This window comes from Saccoglossus kowalevskii, chromosome 12 (genome assembly GCF_978046115.1).
Source record: "Saccoglossus kowalevskii chromosome 12, keSacKowa6.1, whole genome shotgun sequence".
NCBI classification, from domain to species: domain Eukaryota; kingdom Metazoa; phylum Hemichordata; class Enteropneusta; family Harrimaniidae; genus Saccoglossus; species Saccoglossus kowalevskii.
Window position 1 is genome coordinate 11,286,837 of NC_140652.1, and position 16,555 is coordinate 11,303,391.

Consider the following 16,555-nt stretch of genomic DNA (forward strand, 5'->3'; position numbering starts at 1 on the left):
TTACATTACAAATTCACACCTTCGTGAAATGAAGTACTGCAACAAATTAAACCTAATTCTTTTTAAAATATTAAAAAAAATATTTGAACAATGCTACTTATTTATTTCAACGTTTGTGTCGTTATATATATGTTTTGTTTTGCCAGATTTGTGAAATCATTTAAGTATTTTTTTCAAATTAATTTGTAGTATTTTACTTTGGCTGCTTGAAAAGACATATAACTTGATAAATAGCCGTGGTTTCGCGGCGTTTTTGGTCCGTAAAAGTATTTTGCTTCGTCTGGCTACCGATAATGTGCCAGTGTATATAATTGACAGACGAAGCAAAATACCTTTACGGACCAAAAACGCCGCGAAACCACGGCTACTTGATAAATTGCATTGTTCTCTACTTCATTCTTCGGGCAATATTTTACTGGTGTTTATTTTTTTTTTGGAGACGTGACAAATTCATTTGCGCAGACTCTTGATTCTACTATGCATATGATCTACTATTTGCCAGAGTTTGTAAATCGTGTAAACGTTGCCACCAGATGGCGCACTTTCTTTTGAGTGTCACCCACTTCCGCATTGCTACGACTACGGGTGTTGACGTTATGTTTATTTGCTAGCAATCAGGTATGTCGATACAGCTGAGGTTCATGATGCTTTACACTCATCATTGTCATAACTTCAGATGATTAATAACATCTCGCCTGTGCATAGCCCCGAGTTCAGTCCCGTACTTAGGTTGACCTTCCACCGATCATCTGGCGACAACAGTCAGAAGTCGTATCCTCACTCGGCTAAACTTCCATAGTACTTCGTAGAGAATCTTTAATGTAGTTTTTCTGATTGTAATGAGGTAAGCGTGGGTCGACCAATCTAACAAGCATAGTTCTCGTGTACTAAATTTGAACCTACGGCACTTGAAAGTCAGCGAAAACTAGTTACATGAAACGAAACTACGATTTTGTTTATAAATACATCGCCATGTTGTTGCTCGAGATTACCCACAATGCTTTGCATCAAAGTGACGAATCATCGGTCAATACATTCTCAGGAATGTGAGGGCTAGGTGATTAGTAAAAGTGCTATATTATAATAGTTTCCTTTTTCACATGCTTTAAAGCCGGGGAGTCGTCACCTGCGCATGCATCAGATGGCCATAGCGTGTCATTGTTTACAAACAAGTGTCTACCCATGAGCCTTTGCGTTTTTAGCGTGTGTTATCGTTGCTTGGGACTCAATTCCCGCGCGTGCGCAGGTGACGACCCTCCCGCTTTAAATTATGACGTGATCATATTAAAAAACTGCGTTCATTATTAGTTCTTTGATTACGAAAAATTTATTAACTAGATCTTTCATCAGTTCACTTATAATAACCCCTAAATAAACTGACGATTGAAATATAGCATATTCACTGAGATGTTGATAGAAACTGCATGGCCGCAATTCAAGGGCGCTGTCCTTTTCTCTGCATCTTCATCACAGACTCAAGATGTGTTTGCCATCAATAAATAACTTTAGGGGTTGACCATCAGAAGTATTCGGGGAGATTGGTTGATTTAAAAAAAAGTAATCTATACAGAGGAAATTGTGAGAGAAAAGTTACAAAAAAAATATATAACAAGAAAAAATCTCGCACATACTTTGAAGAGTGAGGTAATAAAAAAAACAAATTACAACAACATCATCATCATCATGAAATAAAACAGTAAAACATGAAAACAGTAGTTCTACCTTATTCCAATAGTATTTAAGGTAAAACATGTTAAAAATTGATCTGTGATTCAGACAAACGCTACTACAACCTACACATCACCTGAAAGCTTGGATATGTGCAAATACGGTAGTACATTTGCGCATGACCATGAAGGCTTGAGCAGCTCTTGTGTGCTCCTCCGTGTTTGGCTAACCATTTACCTGTACCAACAGTGATATCAGTAAGCGAATGCGCATTTCAATAGACACTGAATAACACCAGAAGATACCCGAAGCTGTCTTTTAGCAAGAATTATGCCAGGCAGAAGGAAAAATTTGCGAAATTTGAGTGGTGCACGTTCGTTGACGCCATTCATTACCAGTCCTGTAAATGTGCCACGTGGGTCATCCCCACCTGCTGCCGGTGAAGACAAAGCCAGCGTGAGTACTACTGCTTCTAGCAACGATACTGAGGTCGGAAATAATGAAGATTTTCAAACATTTGTGAGAAATGCGTTTGAACGTTTAGAAAAAAAAATCGAAGAAGGCGTACATAAGCAGATTAGTGTTACAAGCAGGGTGGATACGATTGAAAAACAGCAGTCCGAAGTTGAAAAGTCTGTGGAATTTCTGCACGACAGTGTTGTGCAGTTAAACAAGGATAAAATAGCATTGGAGGAGAAAGTTAGAAGGATGGAAGAAGAAATTTGTCACCTTAAAACCGAAAATAAAGAGATTAGAGAAGATGGTATCCGGCAACAAAGATATTCAAGGAGTTATAATTTACGTTTCGGAGGGGTGAAAGAAGCTGAAAACGAAAACTGTTTACAAACTATTGCCAACATATTATGTGATCAGTGTGGTTTTGAAAATGCTAAAGATATGCTGGAAAACGCTCATAGAGTCCCCACAGTTAAACGGGCAACTACCAATGCGGATCCGAATAGACCTGCTCGCCATATTATTGTCAAGTTTTTGCGTAGGCCTCAGCGTTTGGAGGTGTTCAAAAAGGCGAAAACGTGTCTCCGTGGTAACATATTCGTGACGGAAGATTACTGCCAAGCCGATTATAAATTAAAGCGTGGGTTGAGATCAGTAATGGAAAATGCGTATAAAACGGGACAGAAACCATACTTCAGTAATGGTCGCTTATTTATTAACGGTAAGCTGTATGTGACAAATAATTAAATTAAGAATCGTTATCTGTGCATTGTTACCACTGCTGATTTGATTTTGGGGACAAAATACAGTCCTCGCTTTGTATGGATTTTATTATATTAATTACCGGACGGGTGTAATTATTATCACTGCTGGTTTGTTTTACAGTATTATGTTTAAATTTTGCCTAGCGGATGGATAGTTAAACCCATTCTATTCTTTAATGCTTTGGGTTTTTCTCTTTTTGTTTTATTTGTTTTTGTTTCGTGGGTGTCTGTGTTTTATTATCAGAGTATTTTTTTATGAAATATGTAATCATTGTGACTTATGCCAGAATTGAATTTTATCTCATTCAATGTACGGGGATTACAGGGATATAAAAAGCGAATGAAAATTTTCAGCTGGATTAGGAACTCGAAAGCTAATATTATTCTGCTTCAAGAAACGCATAGTCTAGAAAAAAATGATCATTTGTGGTGCTCACAGATTAAAGGTAATGTGATATTTTCTCATGGGACGGGGGGATCAAGGGGTGTCATAATAATTATTAGAAATATAGAATGCGAGGTGAATAGTGTTATTAGGGATTCAGAGGGTCGTTTGCTAATTATTCGGATAACCATTGAAGATAATAATTTTCTTATTATAAATACATATGGCCCGAATTACGAACTTGATCATTGTAATTTTTTAAACATCGTTAACAAAAATCTACACAAAATGAATATTAACCCTGATACTCAAATAATTTGGGGAGGTGACCATAATTATGCATTGGATATTGTTTTGGATCGTAAAGGGGGGAATCCAAGAGTATGGCGGCGATCATTAGATTGGTATAATAAACTAATGGAAAAATTTAGCCTCATTGATATCTGGCGTATACAAAACCCAAACTCTCGTTGCTTTACATGGAGTCGTTACAGACCTGAACTCATACAGAGTAGAATCGATTATTTTTTGATTAGTGAATCATTGCAATCTTCTGTATTATCTTCTTCAATGAAACCAGGATTGAAGTCAGATCATTTGGCAATAACTCTCTCCATTTCAATAAAGACATCAAAACGAGGGCCCTCATATTGGAAATTTAACTCTAGTTTAGTGAATGATAGCGTGTATATCGAACAAATCACATACAATTTTCCATTATGGTTACAAAAATATAACAATCTGAGAAATCCCCTTCTAATTTGGGATTTAATGAAATTTCGTATAAGGGGTCTTACAATTACCTATTCAAAGAAAAGAGCTGCAGAAAAAAGAAAGAAGATTCAGAAACTAAATGTTGAAATACTAGCCTTGGAATTGGAATATAATTCGGATCCATCGGAACAGTTGTTGGATAGGCTTGAAGGCAAAAGAAAATCACTAGAAGAAGAATATGACTATATAACGGAAGGGTGTATAATTAGGTCGAGAGCAGATTGCTACGAATTTGGGGAAAAAAATTCAAAATATTTTTTAGGCCTAGAAAAGACTAACCAGACTAAAATTCAGATAAATAATTTAATTGATATATCAGGAAATATAATACATGGGGAAAAGAATATTTTATCAGAAATCGGGAAATTTTATTCAGAATTGTTCCGATCAAAAGTTGTGACTGATAATACAAACATTGAGACATTTTTGAACCCATTGAGACTTCCCCATTTAAAAGAATCTGACAAAAATTTGTGTGAGGGTCCAATTACATTGAAGGAAGCTTACGAGGCTCTGCAAAAAATTCCAAATAATAAAACACCGGGGAATGATGGTCTTAGTGCCGAATTTTATAAAACATTTTGGGCTTTGGTGGGACCCTGTGTGGTGAAAGCATTGAATTATGGGTATGAGGTGGGTAAATTATCAATTACACAAAGACAGGCAGTGATATCATTACTCCCTAAAGAAGGAAAGGACCTCAGATACATTAAAAATTGGCGCCCCATATCGCTGTTAAATTTGGATTATAAGATTGCGGCTAAATGTGTTGCCTTGAGAGTGGAGAAAGTATTACCCTCCCTTATTTCTGAACTCCAGTCTGCTTTTGTTAAAGGTAGATATATAGGTGACTGTGCACGTCTGATAGATGACCTTATGAACTACACAAAAGACAGGAATATACCTGGAATTTTATTTTGCATTGATTTTGAAAAGGCATTTGACTCTTTGGAATGGCAATACATGTTTGCTGTTCTAAAGAAATATAATTTTGGGGAGTCATTTATTAACTGGATTCATTGTTTCTACTCTGATATCTCAAGTTGTGTAATGAACAAAGGCTTTTCAACTGGGTATTTTAACATGAATCGAGGTGTAAGACAAGGTGACCCTTTATCTCCTGCTTTGTTTATTTTAAGTTTGGAACCTTTACTAAATGCTATATCTGAAAATAATAAAATAAATGGTATTCAGATTGGTCCAAATCAAGTGAAATACACTGCTTATGCAGATGATCTCACCACTTTTGTTAGAGACTTGGCTTCTGCTACGGAACTATTTAGCAAATTGGACTGTTTTAGTACTGTATCTGGGCTGAGGGTAAATGCGGATAAAACGGAAGCAATGTGGATAGGTAGCTGGAGACACCGAAAAGACGAACCTTTAAAATTAAAATGGTGTTCAGATTGTGTTAAAATTGTCGGTATATATTTTTCATATAACGATGATCTTGCGACTTCAATGAATTGTGAAAAATATCTTGTGTCAGTTGGAAAGCTTTTAAAATTTTGGGCTTGTCGTAATTTATCTTTACTCGGTAAAATACAAGTTATTAGATCCTTAGCTATTTCCAAATTACTGTATACGTTTAACCTTATTTCCGTTCCTAAATCAGTATTAGTTAAACTCAACTCGATGTTTTATAATTTCCTCTGGAACGGTCCTGATAAGATCGCCAGAAACACTGTGATTGGTAATATGTTAAAGGGGGGTTTGGCTATGCCGGATTTATTGAGCATGTGTGTTGGAGCAAAAGCAAATTGGGTTAAAAAGTTTTTTGATAAAAATTACCATCCATGGAAACAAGTTTTTGATTGGTATCTTAATTCGGTAGGTGGAGCAAATTTGTTGTTCCAGTGTAATTTTAATAGGGAAATGTTACCGATAAACTTGCCACCCTTTTATGAGTCTGTTCTTCATGCATGGTCGTCAGTAAATTTACATAAACCCCCGGAAAATCTTCAAGAAATCGCAAGTGAGATTATTTGGAACAATCAAAATATTATTATTCAAGGAAAATCTATCTTTTATAGGGAATTGTATAACATAGGTATAGTTTATATTACGGATTTATATGATAAGAATGGTAAAATTCTGTCTTGGGATCTATTGGTTAATCGTTTGGAAGGCACGACAATTTTTTTAAAATGGTTTGGTCTTGTGGATGCAATTCCGAAAACTTGGCATATTAAACGTTCTTATGTTGTTAGACCCACTCTCCCGGTAAGTGTTCCTAGTGATGGTAAAATTATAGTTATTAGCAAAATGTCTACGAGAATATTTTCCCAAATACTAGTTAAAAGGAAATTTTCCCCCCCGAAAAGCGAAATATACTACCAAAATTTGTTTCCTACTATAACTTTAGACTGGAAAAAATTGTATGCACTTCCGTACAAGGTTACAATAGAATCTAAGTCACGTGCATTTTATTGTAAAATTTTGAGAAATATTCTATATATTAATTTTATTTTATTTAAAATGTCCCCAGCTTATGCATCATCTCCCCTGTGTACTTTTTGTAAAAAAACAGATGAAACTTTACTACATTTATTTGTAGACTGCCAATATTCAAAGGAGCTTTGGGGTAAAGTATTTCATAACTGGGGCAAATTTTTAAATCTAAACAGTCTGCCAGATAAACATCAATTACTACTTGGGGATGGAAATTTTAGTACTATTACAAATCAGGTTATATTACTTGCTAAACGGGCTATATACACTGCTAGGTGTCAAGATACCTTACCCAGTTTCATAGTATTAAAACATTTAGTATTGAATATTTATAAAATTGAAAAATATATTGCAACTCGTAAAAATATTATGGAGCATCATGTTAATAAATGGAGTGATTTTCCAGTCGAATAGGTCAAATTTTATGTACCTTACTCTGATAATTTGTTGTATTTGTGATTGTGTTGTACTTTTTGTTCTGTTTCCTTTTCATGTATTGTTAATTGTATAAGAATAAAAAAAAAAAAAAAACATAAATAAAAAAAAAAAAAAAAAAAAAAAAAAAAAAAAATAGTACATTTGCTGCACTTATATTTATCTAGGGGAGTACTTGAAAGCCATTATTGCTTCTTTTTCACAGGTCATTTGCATGACTAAAAGCGTTAAAAAATGTTGCTTTCAATAGTCAGATTTTTGTTTTGTTTTTATTACATTTTGTCATATTTTCTTCAGCCGTTTTTGCAAGAACTAAGATTTAAAAAAAACTATGAGTGAATAAATAAAAAAAAAGAAAACAAAATACTGTATATGATGTATTTGAAAAAAATAAAATAATAAACGAAATAAAAAAGTCTAAACTAGAATCTCTATTTTGGAGGGATTGTGGTACAATACTATGAAAAAATTGTAATTTAAGATCATAATAATACTGAAATATTTTAATATACAATTCGGGCACATGATCAGTTTTGAGATATGATAATTCATTACCATAACAGACTATGATAAAAGTGACAATATGGCTGCCTGGTGTAACTCTATTTTAACCAACTTTTTAATTACAAAGTTTGGCATTCACCAATGTGTATATCAACCTTACAATAAATTTTGATTAATTGGGAATTAAATCATTCAAACAATATTTGATTTTTTGTTATTTCACAGTTCTATTTTGAACTGTAATTTATTTCATCAATAATAGTTTTATTTTTGACATTTGTTCACAGACTGTATTGCATCTTTCACAGACATGGAGAATTCAAAAGTGGGGACGATGAAGCGTGAACACCAGATTCAAGTACATCCATTATCACATAACCCCACTAAAGCCTGGCAAACATTACAAGTAGTTCAAAAGCATCACAAAGTTGAGCCTTTGTCATTTCTAACTCCAAAACCTGAAGCTAAAAATGATTCCAAGTGCAGTCTGAGTGTAACTTAGCATTTAGCTAGTTTTCAGCTAATGTGAAAGCCAGCTTGGCATGATTTAAAAAAACTATTAAATATATGTAATAAAAAAATGTGCACAACAATCTACCTAAATATAGTAGGTAATTACTAGAAAAAATAAGTTGAAATTATTGATGGAAATAATACTCAATTCAAGAGCTAGCTGTGTAAATTATGTAAATGTAAATAGGTGATTTTCCGTTCAACTGCGAGATCTCGCGAGATGCATGAAAGACGCGCGTGGAAAGTCTGCCGCAAAAATCGAACGATTTGATTTTGAACTTGAATTTCTTTATTTCGTAGCTCACATCGACCGGCCGATCTTCGACAGAGAAATATTGCTTTCGAATACCCTGACTTAATCGAAATTGCCCATCATCAAATGTGTACAGCACATTATTAAGCATGGAAATGCCCCCCAAAATACGTTCGCGTTTGTCAAATCCCACATGATGTTTGACGCCACTACGACGCTATGACCTTTGTTTGTCCTGTTTTTACGTTCAATTTCACGCATAACGCGTGATTCTCGCAGTGAACGGAAAATGGTCTATTATGCTCGTACTGTACTGCATACATTCCATCTATTGTGTGTTTTATGATGCAGTGTTTTAATATTTTTAATATTAGCATATTATTAGCATATTAGCATAGCAAAGTATACAACGTGTAGAATACAATGTTTGCTTATACAAAATCCGAACATATACTGCATGACTACCTGACCGCTCTTTGATGATCTACCCTTTATTTAATGCATAACATTCATTGTAGACAATATGCCATCAAAGATAATGAGAACAATTCAAGGAATTATAGACAAGAGAATGGATCGGATTGTTATGGTGTGCATGCGTGTATCCATGATAACATACTGAGGTTGTTATGGATAAGTTATATAAAAATCAAGGTTTTTAAAATTATCATAAATATTAACCAGAAACATTGTGCGATAGCAATTTGCTAATCCGTGATTACACAGAATATGTTTATTTAAGGTAACTATCATTAAAACACAGTTTTAAAATGATCACAGTAAATCATTAAAAAAATGCTAGGTGATGATTTACATACATACAATAACATCATTCATGAAGGATGTGTTTTCAAGAAAACATATGCAAAATAATCTATAAAGCGGCTATTTTGGAACATTTTCAGTAGCATTCCATGTAAACACATTATTCCATGGATAACTTAGTAATATTCAAAACTCTAAAATATTTCCTGTAGCCATCTAAAGACTGCATATCATTTTTTTTAGCGTAAATCACCAAACAAAATTTTGAGATATGATGGCATATTTCTGCCATAGAAACCAATTGTAAATTATTAAAAAAAAATGTTGATCAATTTCTGTGGATGTTTTTAATATTACAGTAACGCAACCCCGCATCAAGGATTGTTAGAAGTATTTTTTTAATGGTAGCAAACTACCTTATTACTTAATTTACATACCAATTTAACAGGCCATTGAGTAGACTTGAAATAGCTAGATTCAAAGCTACAGTTATTGTCTGGCATGTATTCTAATTTTATGTAAAGTACTGTAAATGTATTAATTATTCACTTCTTTTTAATTTCTCTATTTTTGCTGATAAGTAAAATCCACTAAATTTAAATATATGTAAAATGAAAATAGAAGTCATTGTTCTGTGCTAAGTTCATGAAATTAAAACCTCGTGAAATAGCTCAAACATTGAAATAATTGAAATTAAATGACAGTGAAAATAAATGGTTTTACAGTACTATGTATTGTACACTAGTTGTAGTATATGATGGAGAGCTCACAAAATATGACAATCATTATGCAAATTAGATAATTAACATGCTGAACAATTTACTGAATCATTACAGTGTGCATGTCTTACATTCAATTAAAATCCGATGAGCAGATGGATATACCAAATTGTTGCTCCACATCAAAATATTTTTAACAAATTGTGATACTATATCTGTTATTTTGCCTCTGAAACACAAAAATTAAATATGCAAATTTTACATAATGAAATATGACATTCTAGTAAATTAGTGATATATTGTTTTTCTTATTATTTGAAATTTATATTTAGATGAAATGTTTGATTGTTTATTTTTTTTTTATTAGGACATGCAAGGTTTGTGTGCATCTCAGATACACATTCTCAAACTAACAAAATGAATGTACTACCAGACGGTGATGTTCTGATACATGCAGGGGATTTCACAAATGTTGGTCGACCTAAAGAAGTTGACGAGTTCAATGAATGGCTTGGTGAGAGTTCTATTTTATATATATTATATGAAATATTTTGAAATTTTTCTCCTGTGAACATTTTGGTGATTTCAGTGAAGGTTGGGATGTTGTATCACCAATCAAATCTAATTTTCATTGCTGTAATCACAAGTATTCATGTTAAGGTACTGTACCATAATAACTGTAATGTAGGCTGTTGAGCAACAACGTTGACAACGATAATGTTTTCCCAGATTCATTAAATACACACAAATTTGAGTGATTTGAAGAATTTCTTTCAAAATTGTTGTTTATTGACAATAATCAAATGATCACCAACTAAGCACATCTTTGCAGGAAGTTGTAGTTAAAGACCTATTGCATGAGTTTCCTATTGATTATATGATAAAACTACCAAGTGACGAATGAAACTGCATAGTTGTCAAAAGTAGGCAATTTATAAGTCATGGTCTTTAAAATGTTAATCTTTATGAAAACTGTTTGTTAACCACTAGCGATAAAAAACCTGTAGAGCCACATGAACTGCTTTCAACACCTAACAGTTAATATGATCTACATCCCAAAATCCCTGTACTTGCTGATCCTCAAGTATGCTTCATACTACATGTATGGTTGGCACGTTCAATATCACAGCTGTTGGCAAAGGTGGGTTCACCAACCTAGGGATTCTCCTCACCTGTTTGAGAGGTGTACTGCATCTAGAAGTCTAGGTATTGCTTGTAAACCTTCCTCTTCTTCAGAGATGCTGTACTATTACAATGCAACAAGCAGTATTATGGTTCTTACTGATGACATTCAAGTGATCTTGTGTGTAATGTTGTGAGTTGTTCCTCAAGGGGCGGACGGCTTCTGCATTTATGTCATCCTTACGTGAGAAACATGTTCGGTTAACTCTACTTGAGTGTGGAAGGTGTTCTGATGCAAACAAAACTATGATGATTGGAGGTTTCCGAGTGGGCTTCATAGCAGTGATTGTGTTGTGAATGGTATTGTCATTTGTTGTCACTTGTGTGATATTCCCTTCTGCCCTCCCAAAGTACAGGGAACAGCAATGTGATGCGCTCCTGTGATGTAGAAACTATGTAAGTCCATGCAAACAATGAAGTTGGAAGGGACAACTGTATTCGGTTGTGTAGTTGTTGATCATTTAAACAATGGCACATTGGATGGCGTGCTATGCACCCATTTATATTGCCCAAGCTCTTTGTTTTTAGAAAGCATGACTAATTAAAAAGATGTATTATATAATGAATACTTTGGGTATTTCCACAACAGGGAAGCAGCCTTTCCAGTATAAAATAGTGATTGCAGGTAATCATGAGCTGACATTCGATCAGGAATTGGTGAAGGCTGGGACAAGCCCTGTTTGGCAGTCATACTTCAGGTCCACGTCTGCTGCCAGTGTTGCTAATATCCATGAGAAACTCACCGATTGTATATATTTATTGGATGAACATATTAACATACTAGGATTTAATATATATGGATCACCTTGGTAAGTCGAGTATTCAAACATTCGAAGGTGTTCATGTTTATGTGTTGTTCTGTGGCAGATGTTTTTGATGAATAATATGTTTGGTAATGTGTTCAAATATTTCAAATTGTACATTAGTACATGCATGATACATAAAATGAAGGATGGAAAAGATGGCGTTGGTACGTTCAGTTTTGTATAAAATTATATTTTATTCCGACTGCCAATTCCACTTTCTTGTTTGCCAATCGATTCTGTAAAATACAGGATTGGTACATAAAATGCGTGTATTTTAACATTTACATTAACTGTACACCTGTCCAACCTGGTGAATGATTCTTGACAGACAATATTTGTTTATCATTTCAACAGAACATTGATCAGCACTGACCTGTTTTTGTTTGTTGTGCTCCTATTTGTAGGTTCCCAGAATTTGTGAATTAATTTTTAGAGTGATTACCAATCAAAGCCATTGTGTGTTTATAAATGATAAACCCTTCATTTAGTTGAAACATTTGTATTGAGAGACGAAATAGCTAACACATTTCTAATTGCAGGCAACCAGAATTCTGTGATTGGGGATTCAATTTACCCAGAGGTGAACAGTTATTGCAGACTTGGAACAAGATACCTGACGACACAGACATACTAATAACTCATGGCCCACCTATCGGTAATTATTATATTTCATTCAATATGACGTACACAACGCGGGAAAAATACATTGTTAGTTTCCATGAAATTCGAACACGCGCTGCGCGACGAGCACCGCCCTTTAATGTTAATATGTACCTTACCAATTGTGTAGAAGAATGTGATGTATATGGTACACAATGTTATATTTATTAATTATTATCTTAGACAATTACACTATGCTGTCATCGCTCCGCGGCATATTCGATACGTGTGCCATACGTTGTATAACATGTATAACCTAGAATATGGCACACATGATGGATGCTCGTTTTAGTTGATTGCACGATATCCGGTTTTGAATCAACTCACTCTTCACTACTGCTATTACGATTCATTATTTCAGGCCACGGTGATAAAACAAATGATAGTATTAGGGCTGGATGTGTTGAACTGCTGAGTACAATCCAACAGCGTGTCAAACCAAAATACCATATATTTGGTCATATACACGAAGGTAGTTATAGTTTACATGCTTATATCATGTTGACTTATCATTAATGCCATGTAGACAATTCTATTATGAGAAACGTTTTTCGAACTAAAAGGGTTATGATTTTTGTTTCCTTACAGGCTATGGTATAAGCACCGATGGTGTCACCACTTATATCAATGCATCTATATGTACATTTAATTATAGACCAACGAATTTACCAATTATATTTGACCTTCCAATGCAGAAAAAGAAGTGACGAATCAGTGCATGGATAACGTTATTGCAACATTTGAGTATTTTGTGCTTAATGTACTTTTGTACCTTTCGTATTTATTGTATTGTTCTTTGTGTAGGTATATTTATTTTGTCAACTTTATACATATTTTCAGAAAAGTGAATAGATAATGTATTTTGTACATAACTTATTTTATATTTGTATAGTTAAATAAATATTGACGAGCTGTTTCTTTATGTTATTTTTTTCTGTGATGTAATTTCATTAAATTTCCATTTTCAGCCCCACTGTCATTGTGTATTGCTTTTTTCTTGGTAGTCATTTGTCAAGGACATATAATGTCTACATATTCATTGTACTATGATTTTTTGGAATACACAAATCATTTCACACACATTTTGTGAAATAAATAAATCAATCTCTTAGACAAGGTTTACATGTCATTGTGGTTGTAAAGACACTGATGTCACAACACATGTATGGCTTCAACGTTTATGTTCCCTATATTGAATAGGGTGTGTATGTTCTACTACATAAAAAACAACTGAAATTCGCCATCTCATTTTATATTACCCGACATCACATCCCCATACCATATATTATCTGTTATTTTGGAGACACAGAGTGATCTTTTTTAAATTGAACTGAATAATATTTGAACATGTAATTACTAAACAAAATAATGACCACTGTTTTAATCTCCTTGGTTACAACAAACATCTGACTGTCAATGAACAATTATATATTACTCAAAAAAATCCACTAAGATCATTAATGATAAATAGTGTTGACATCAGAATTTATTAATGTGTTTAGTTTGACATCAAATTGTCATGGAATTAGACCTGTAAATATAAATACAAACATATGCACATACCAATTATGAAATGAAGAATTAAAGTGAAATGTTACAAATAGCCTCTTGCAAGATTCAAACTCTCGACCATCATGATGAAACCAATCAATGTTCAGTATTCAGGCAGTAGAGTAGGCTGCGTTGCCTGGAGTTTAGCATGTTGTTTTCGCATACTGAAGCTCTAAAGGCCAATGCAATCAAATATGTAAATGCTAACTGATAAACGTTATATGTTCTCCAACCACTACAAAGTCACTTGCATATGACTCGCCTATATTACTATCCGATGCATTCCGGGAAGTGACACCTCACACTCTACCATCTACCATCCACATTCTGATACAGTAAAGGAATTAGTTCAGATTACATTTCCAATCAGTATACATGTCACACCATAGCTTGCAACAGTTAATTAAATATTTATTACAATTTAAAAGACTAAAAAAGTAACAAACCTGATAGTTGGTCTTTGGGACAGCTACTACAACAATTTTATATCACTGAGTTTCCACCTCCCATGTATGATACATTAAGTACTTTCTGGTTCGTGAACTTTAATGTTCTCAGAACATACATTGTCACATACCAAATTTAAGTGCAATCCATCTATTTTATGCATTTCTTTTAACCATTCTGATAACAAACTTTATTATCTTCTTGAAAACTACCAGCTCCCTATAATTTATCGTCCTTCAACTCCTAAATGCACAAATAACAAAACACAATTAATATGTATGAATTAAATTACCTTCTTTACCTTTCTGTCAATGTTATAATGTGATATTTATAGTTTTGTTGTGATTTTGAGATGAGTTTGTCTTAAATGTTTTGCCCTTTGTTTATTCGAATACCAATATGAATATTAGGATACCAATATGAATTATTAAAATGCACCAATACAGAGTACTTAATTCAGGGTAGATATTCAAATTTATCTAAATTTTCCTTTTTAAATGTCTATGGATATATTCTTTTTCTTATAGAAATGCTAAATTTTGTGTTGGTCCAAAAAGTAAGTTGTTATACGGGTTAAGTAGTAAGTTCTTTGCCTGCTGCCAAGCGCCAAATCATGACATCACATATTTAAACAATGTAACTACGATGTAATTAATTAAAGAGATTGAAACTTGTGATCTATTGTAATATTTACTTCGTAAATGTTGACTTAGCAAATAAAAATTTCTATACAAAAGCATAAACTGAACTTAGCTGGGATTTGGTTAAACTGTCAATCTCAATTTTCATTAAAAAAGGATGGTTAGTCATTGGTATAAATAATGTACAATGTTTCGTAGTTTGATTATTAAAGCACAATGGGCAAAATAGAGATTATATGAACGGGCCAAAATAAGTCTAACATTAGTGATATTAATACAGTTATAATAAAGTAGGGTTGTTTATGCAATGAAATTGACTACTTATATAATAATCTTGCAGCATATAAAAACTGCTATTTTTAAAATACATGGCATATCTTAAACTCGATTTTTGGACTTATATATCATATTTTGCAGCTTGTATTATATGACTGATCCATGATATTTGAAGAACTGAAATATTGATATATAAATGGCTCAATTTAGTGTTTCTGAGTCTCTCCTTCTGGCTCCGAGTACAGATTACTAACCCATCAATTTAATACAAAATGCATAATCATATCATAAATTTGAAGAGATATTCGAACCTTCCAGCCTATTCTTATAGAGTTTTGTTAAAATTACAATTACATTGTACATGGTTCAGTAAATAATAAATGGTGTGCTGTACTCAGCTTTTTGACTGCTTGAATTTATTATGTGGTGATAGTTGTCACAAATAAAGACTGTTCACCTATTAACTAATCATCTCACAACGATTTCTCACAAGTACAGTGCATTTGAATGTGCAGGAGATGGTCGGATCACGTGTGATACCTGTAGAGGATACCATATGCTGAAATGTTAGGTCAACTTGTCTGTCAGATTGTGAGTACTTGTATTTGACATACTGTTATGTCAAGATGACTGTCATATTGTAAGTACTTGTATTGGTCGTATTGTTATGTCAAGTTGACTGTCATATTGTAAGTACTTGTATTGGACATATTGTTATGTCAAGTTGACTGGCAGATTGTAAGTACCTGTATTGGACATACTGTTATGTCAAGTTGACTGTCAGATTGTAAGTACTTGTATTGAACATACTGTTATGTCAAGATGACTGTCAGATTGTAAGTACTTGTATTGGACATACTGTTATGTCAAGTTGACTGTCAGATTGTAAGTACTTGTATTGGACATACTGTTATGTCAAGTTGACTGTCATATTGTAAGTACTTGTATTGGTCGCATTGTTATGTCAAGTTGACTGTCAGATTATAAGTACTTGTATTGAACATACTGTTTGAAACCAGGCTTAGGTTGAGGCACTAATAAACATGTCGCAACCAGAAGACAGACAAGGAGTCACGAGGCTGCTTGGAATGGTAACTTACCTCAGCAAATACATACAAAATATATCTACAATTACTGAGCCAATACGTGTTATACTTGAGAAAGAAACTGAATGGCATTGGAAACATGAGCAAGACAACGCTCTTGATGAAATAAAGAGAATGCTGACTAGTGAACCAGTGTAAGTAATATGATGTTACTAAACCTGTTACAATATCTGCTGGTGCATCAAAGAATGGACTGGGT

The 16,555-nt window shown here is 33.6% G+C and overlaps 1 protein-coding gene across 2 annotated transcripts; it reads left to right on the forward strand.

Annotated features, from left to right (window-relative positions):
- The first annotated feature begins 535 nt into the window (after nt 1–535).
- LOC100372289 (metallophosphoesterase domain-containing protein 1-like) lies at nt 536–13,314 on the forward strand. 2 transcript variants are annotated; one of them, XM_085506414.1, is made up of 7 exons: nt 544–618; nt 7,725–7,795; nt 10,055–10,201; nt 11,459–11,678; nt 12,215–12,330; nt 12,697–12,807; nt 12,924–13,314. In XM_085506414.1, exons 3-7 carry the CDS (start codon nt 10,105–10,107, stop codon nt 13,040–13,042), a joined length of 663 nt encoding a protein of 220 aa, XP_085362540.1. In that variant the 5' UTR covers nt 544–618; nt 7,725–7,795; nt 10,055–10,104; the 3' UTR covers nt 13,043–13,314. The 2 variants fall into 2 exon arrangements, with proteins under 2 accessions (XP_085362541.1, XP_085362540.1); XM_085506415.1 differs by lacking the exon at nt 7,725–7,795 and having other exon boundaries at nt 536–618.
- The last annotated feature ends 3,241 nt before the right edge of the window (nt 13,315–16,555 follow it).

Bases quoted from the DNA above. Each gene is read 5' to 3' on its own strand.
- LOC100372289 (XM_085506415.1), top strand. From the start codon at position 10,105: ATGAATGTACTACCAGACGGTGATGTTCTGATACATGCAGGGGATTTC. The intron at 10,202-11,458 runs GTGAGAGTTCTA...TTTCCACAACAG, and splicing joins CGAGTTCAATGAATGGCTTG to GGAAGCAGCCTTTCCAGTAT. The intron at 12,808-12,923 runs GTAGTTATAGTT...GTTTCCTTACAG, and splicing joins ATTTGGTCATATACACGAAG to GCTATGGTATAAGCACCGAT.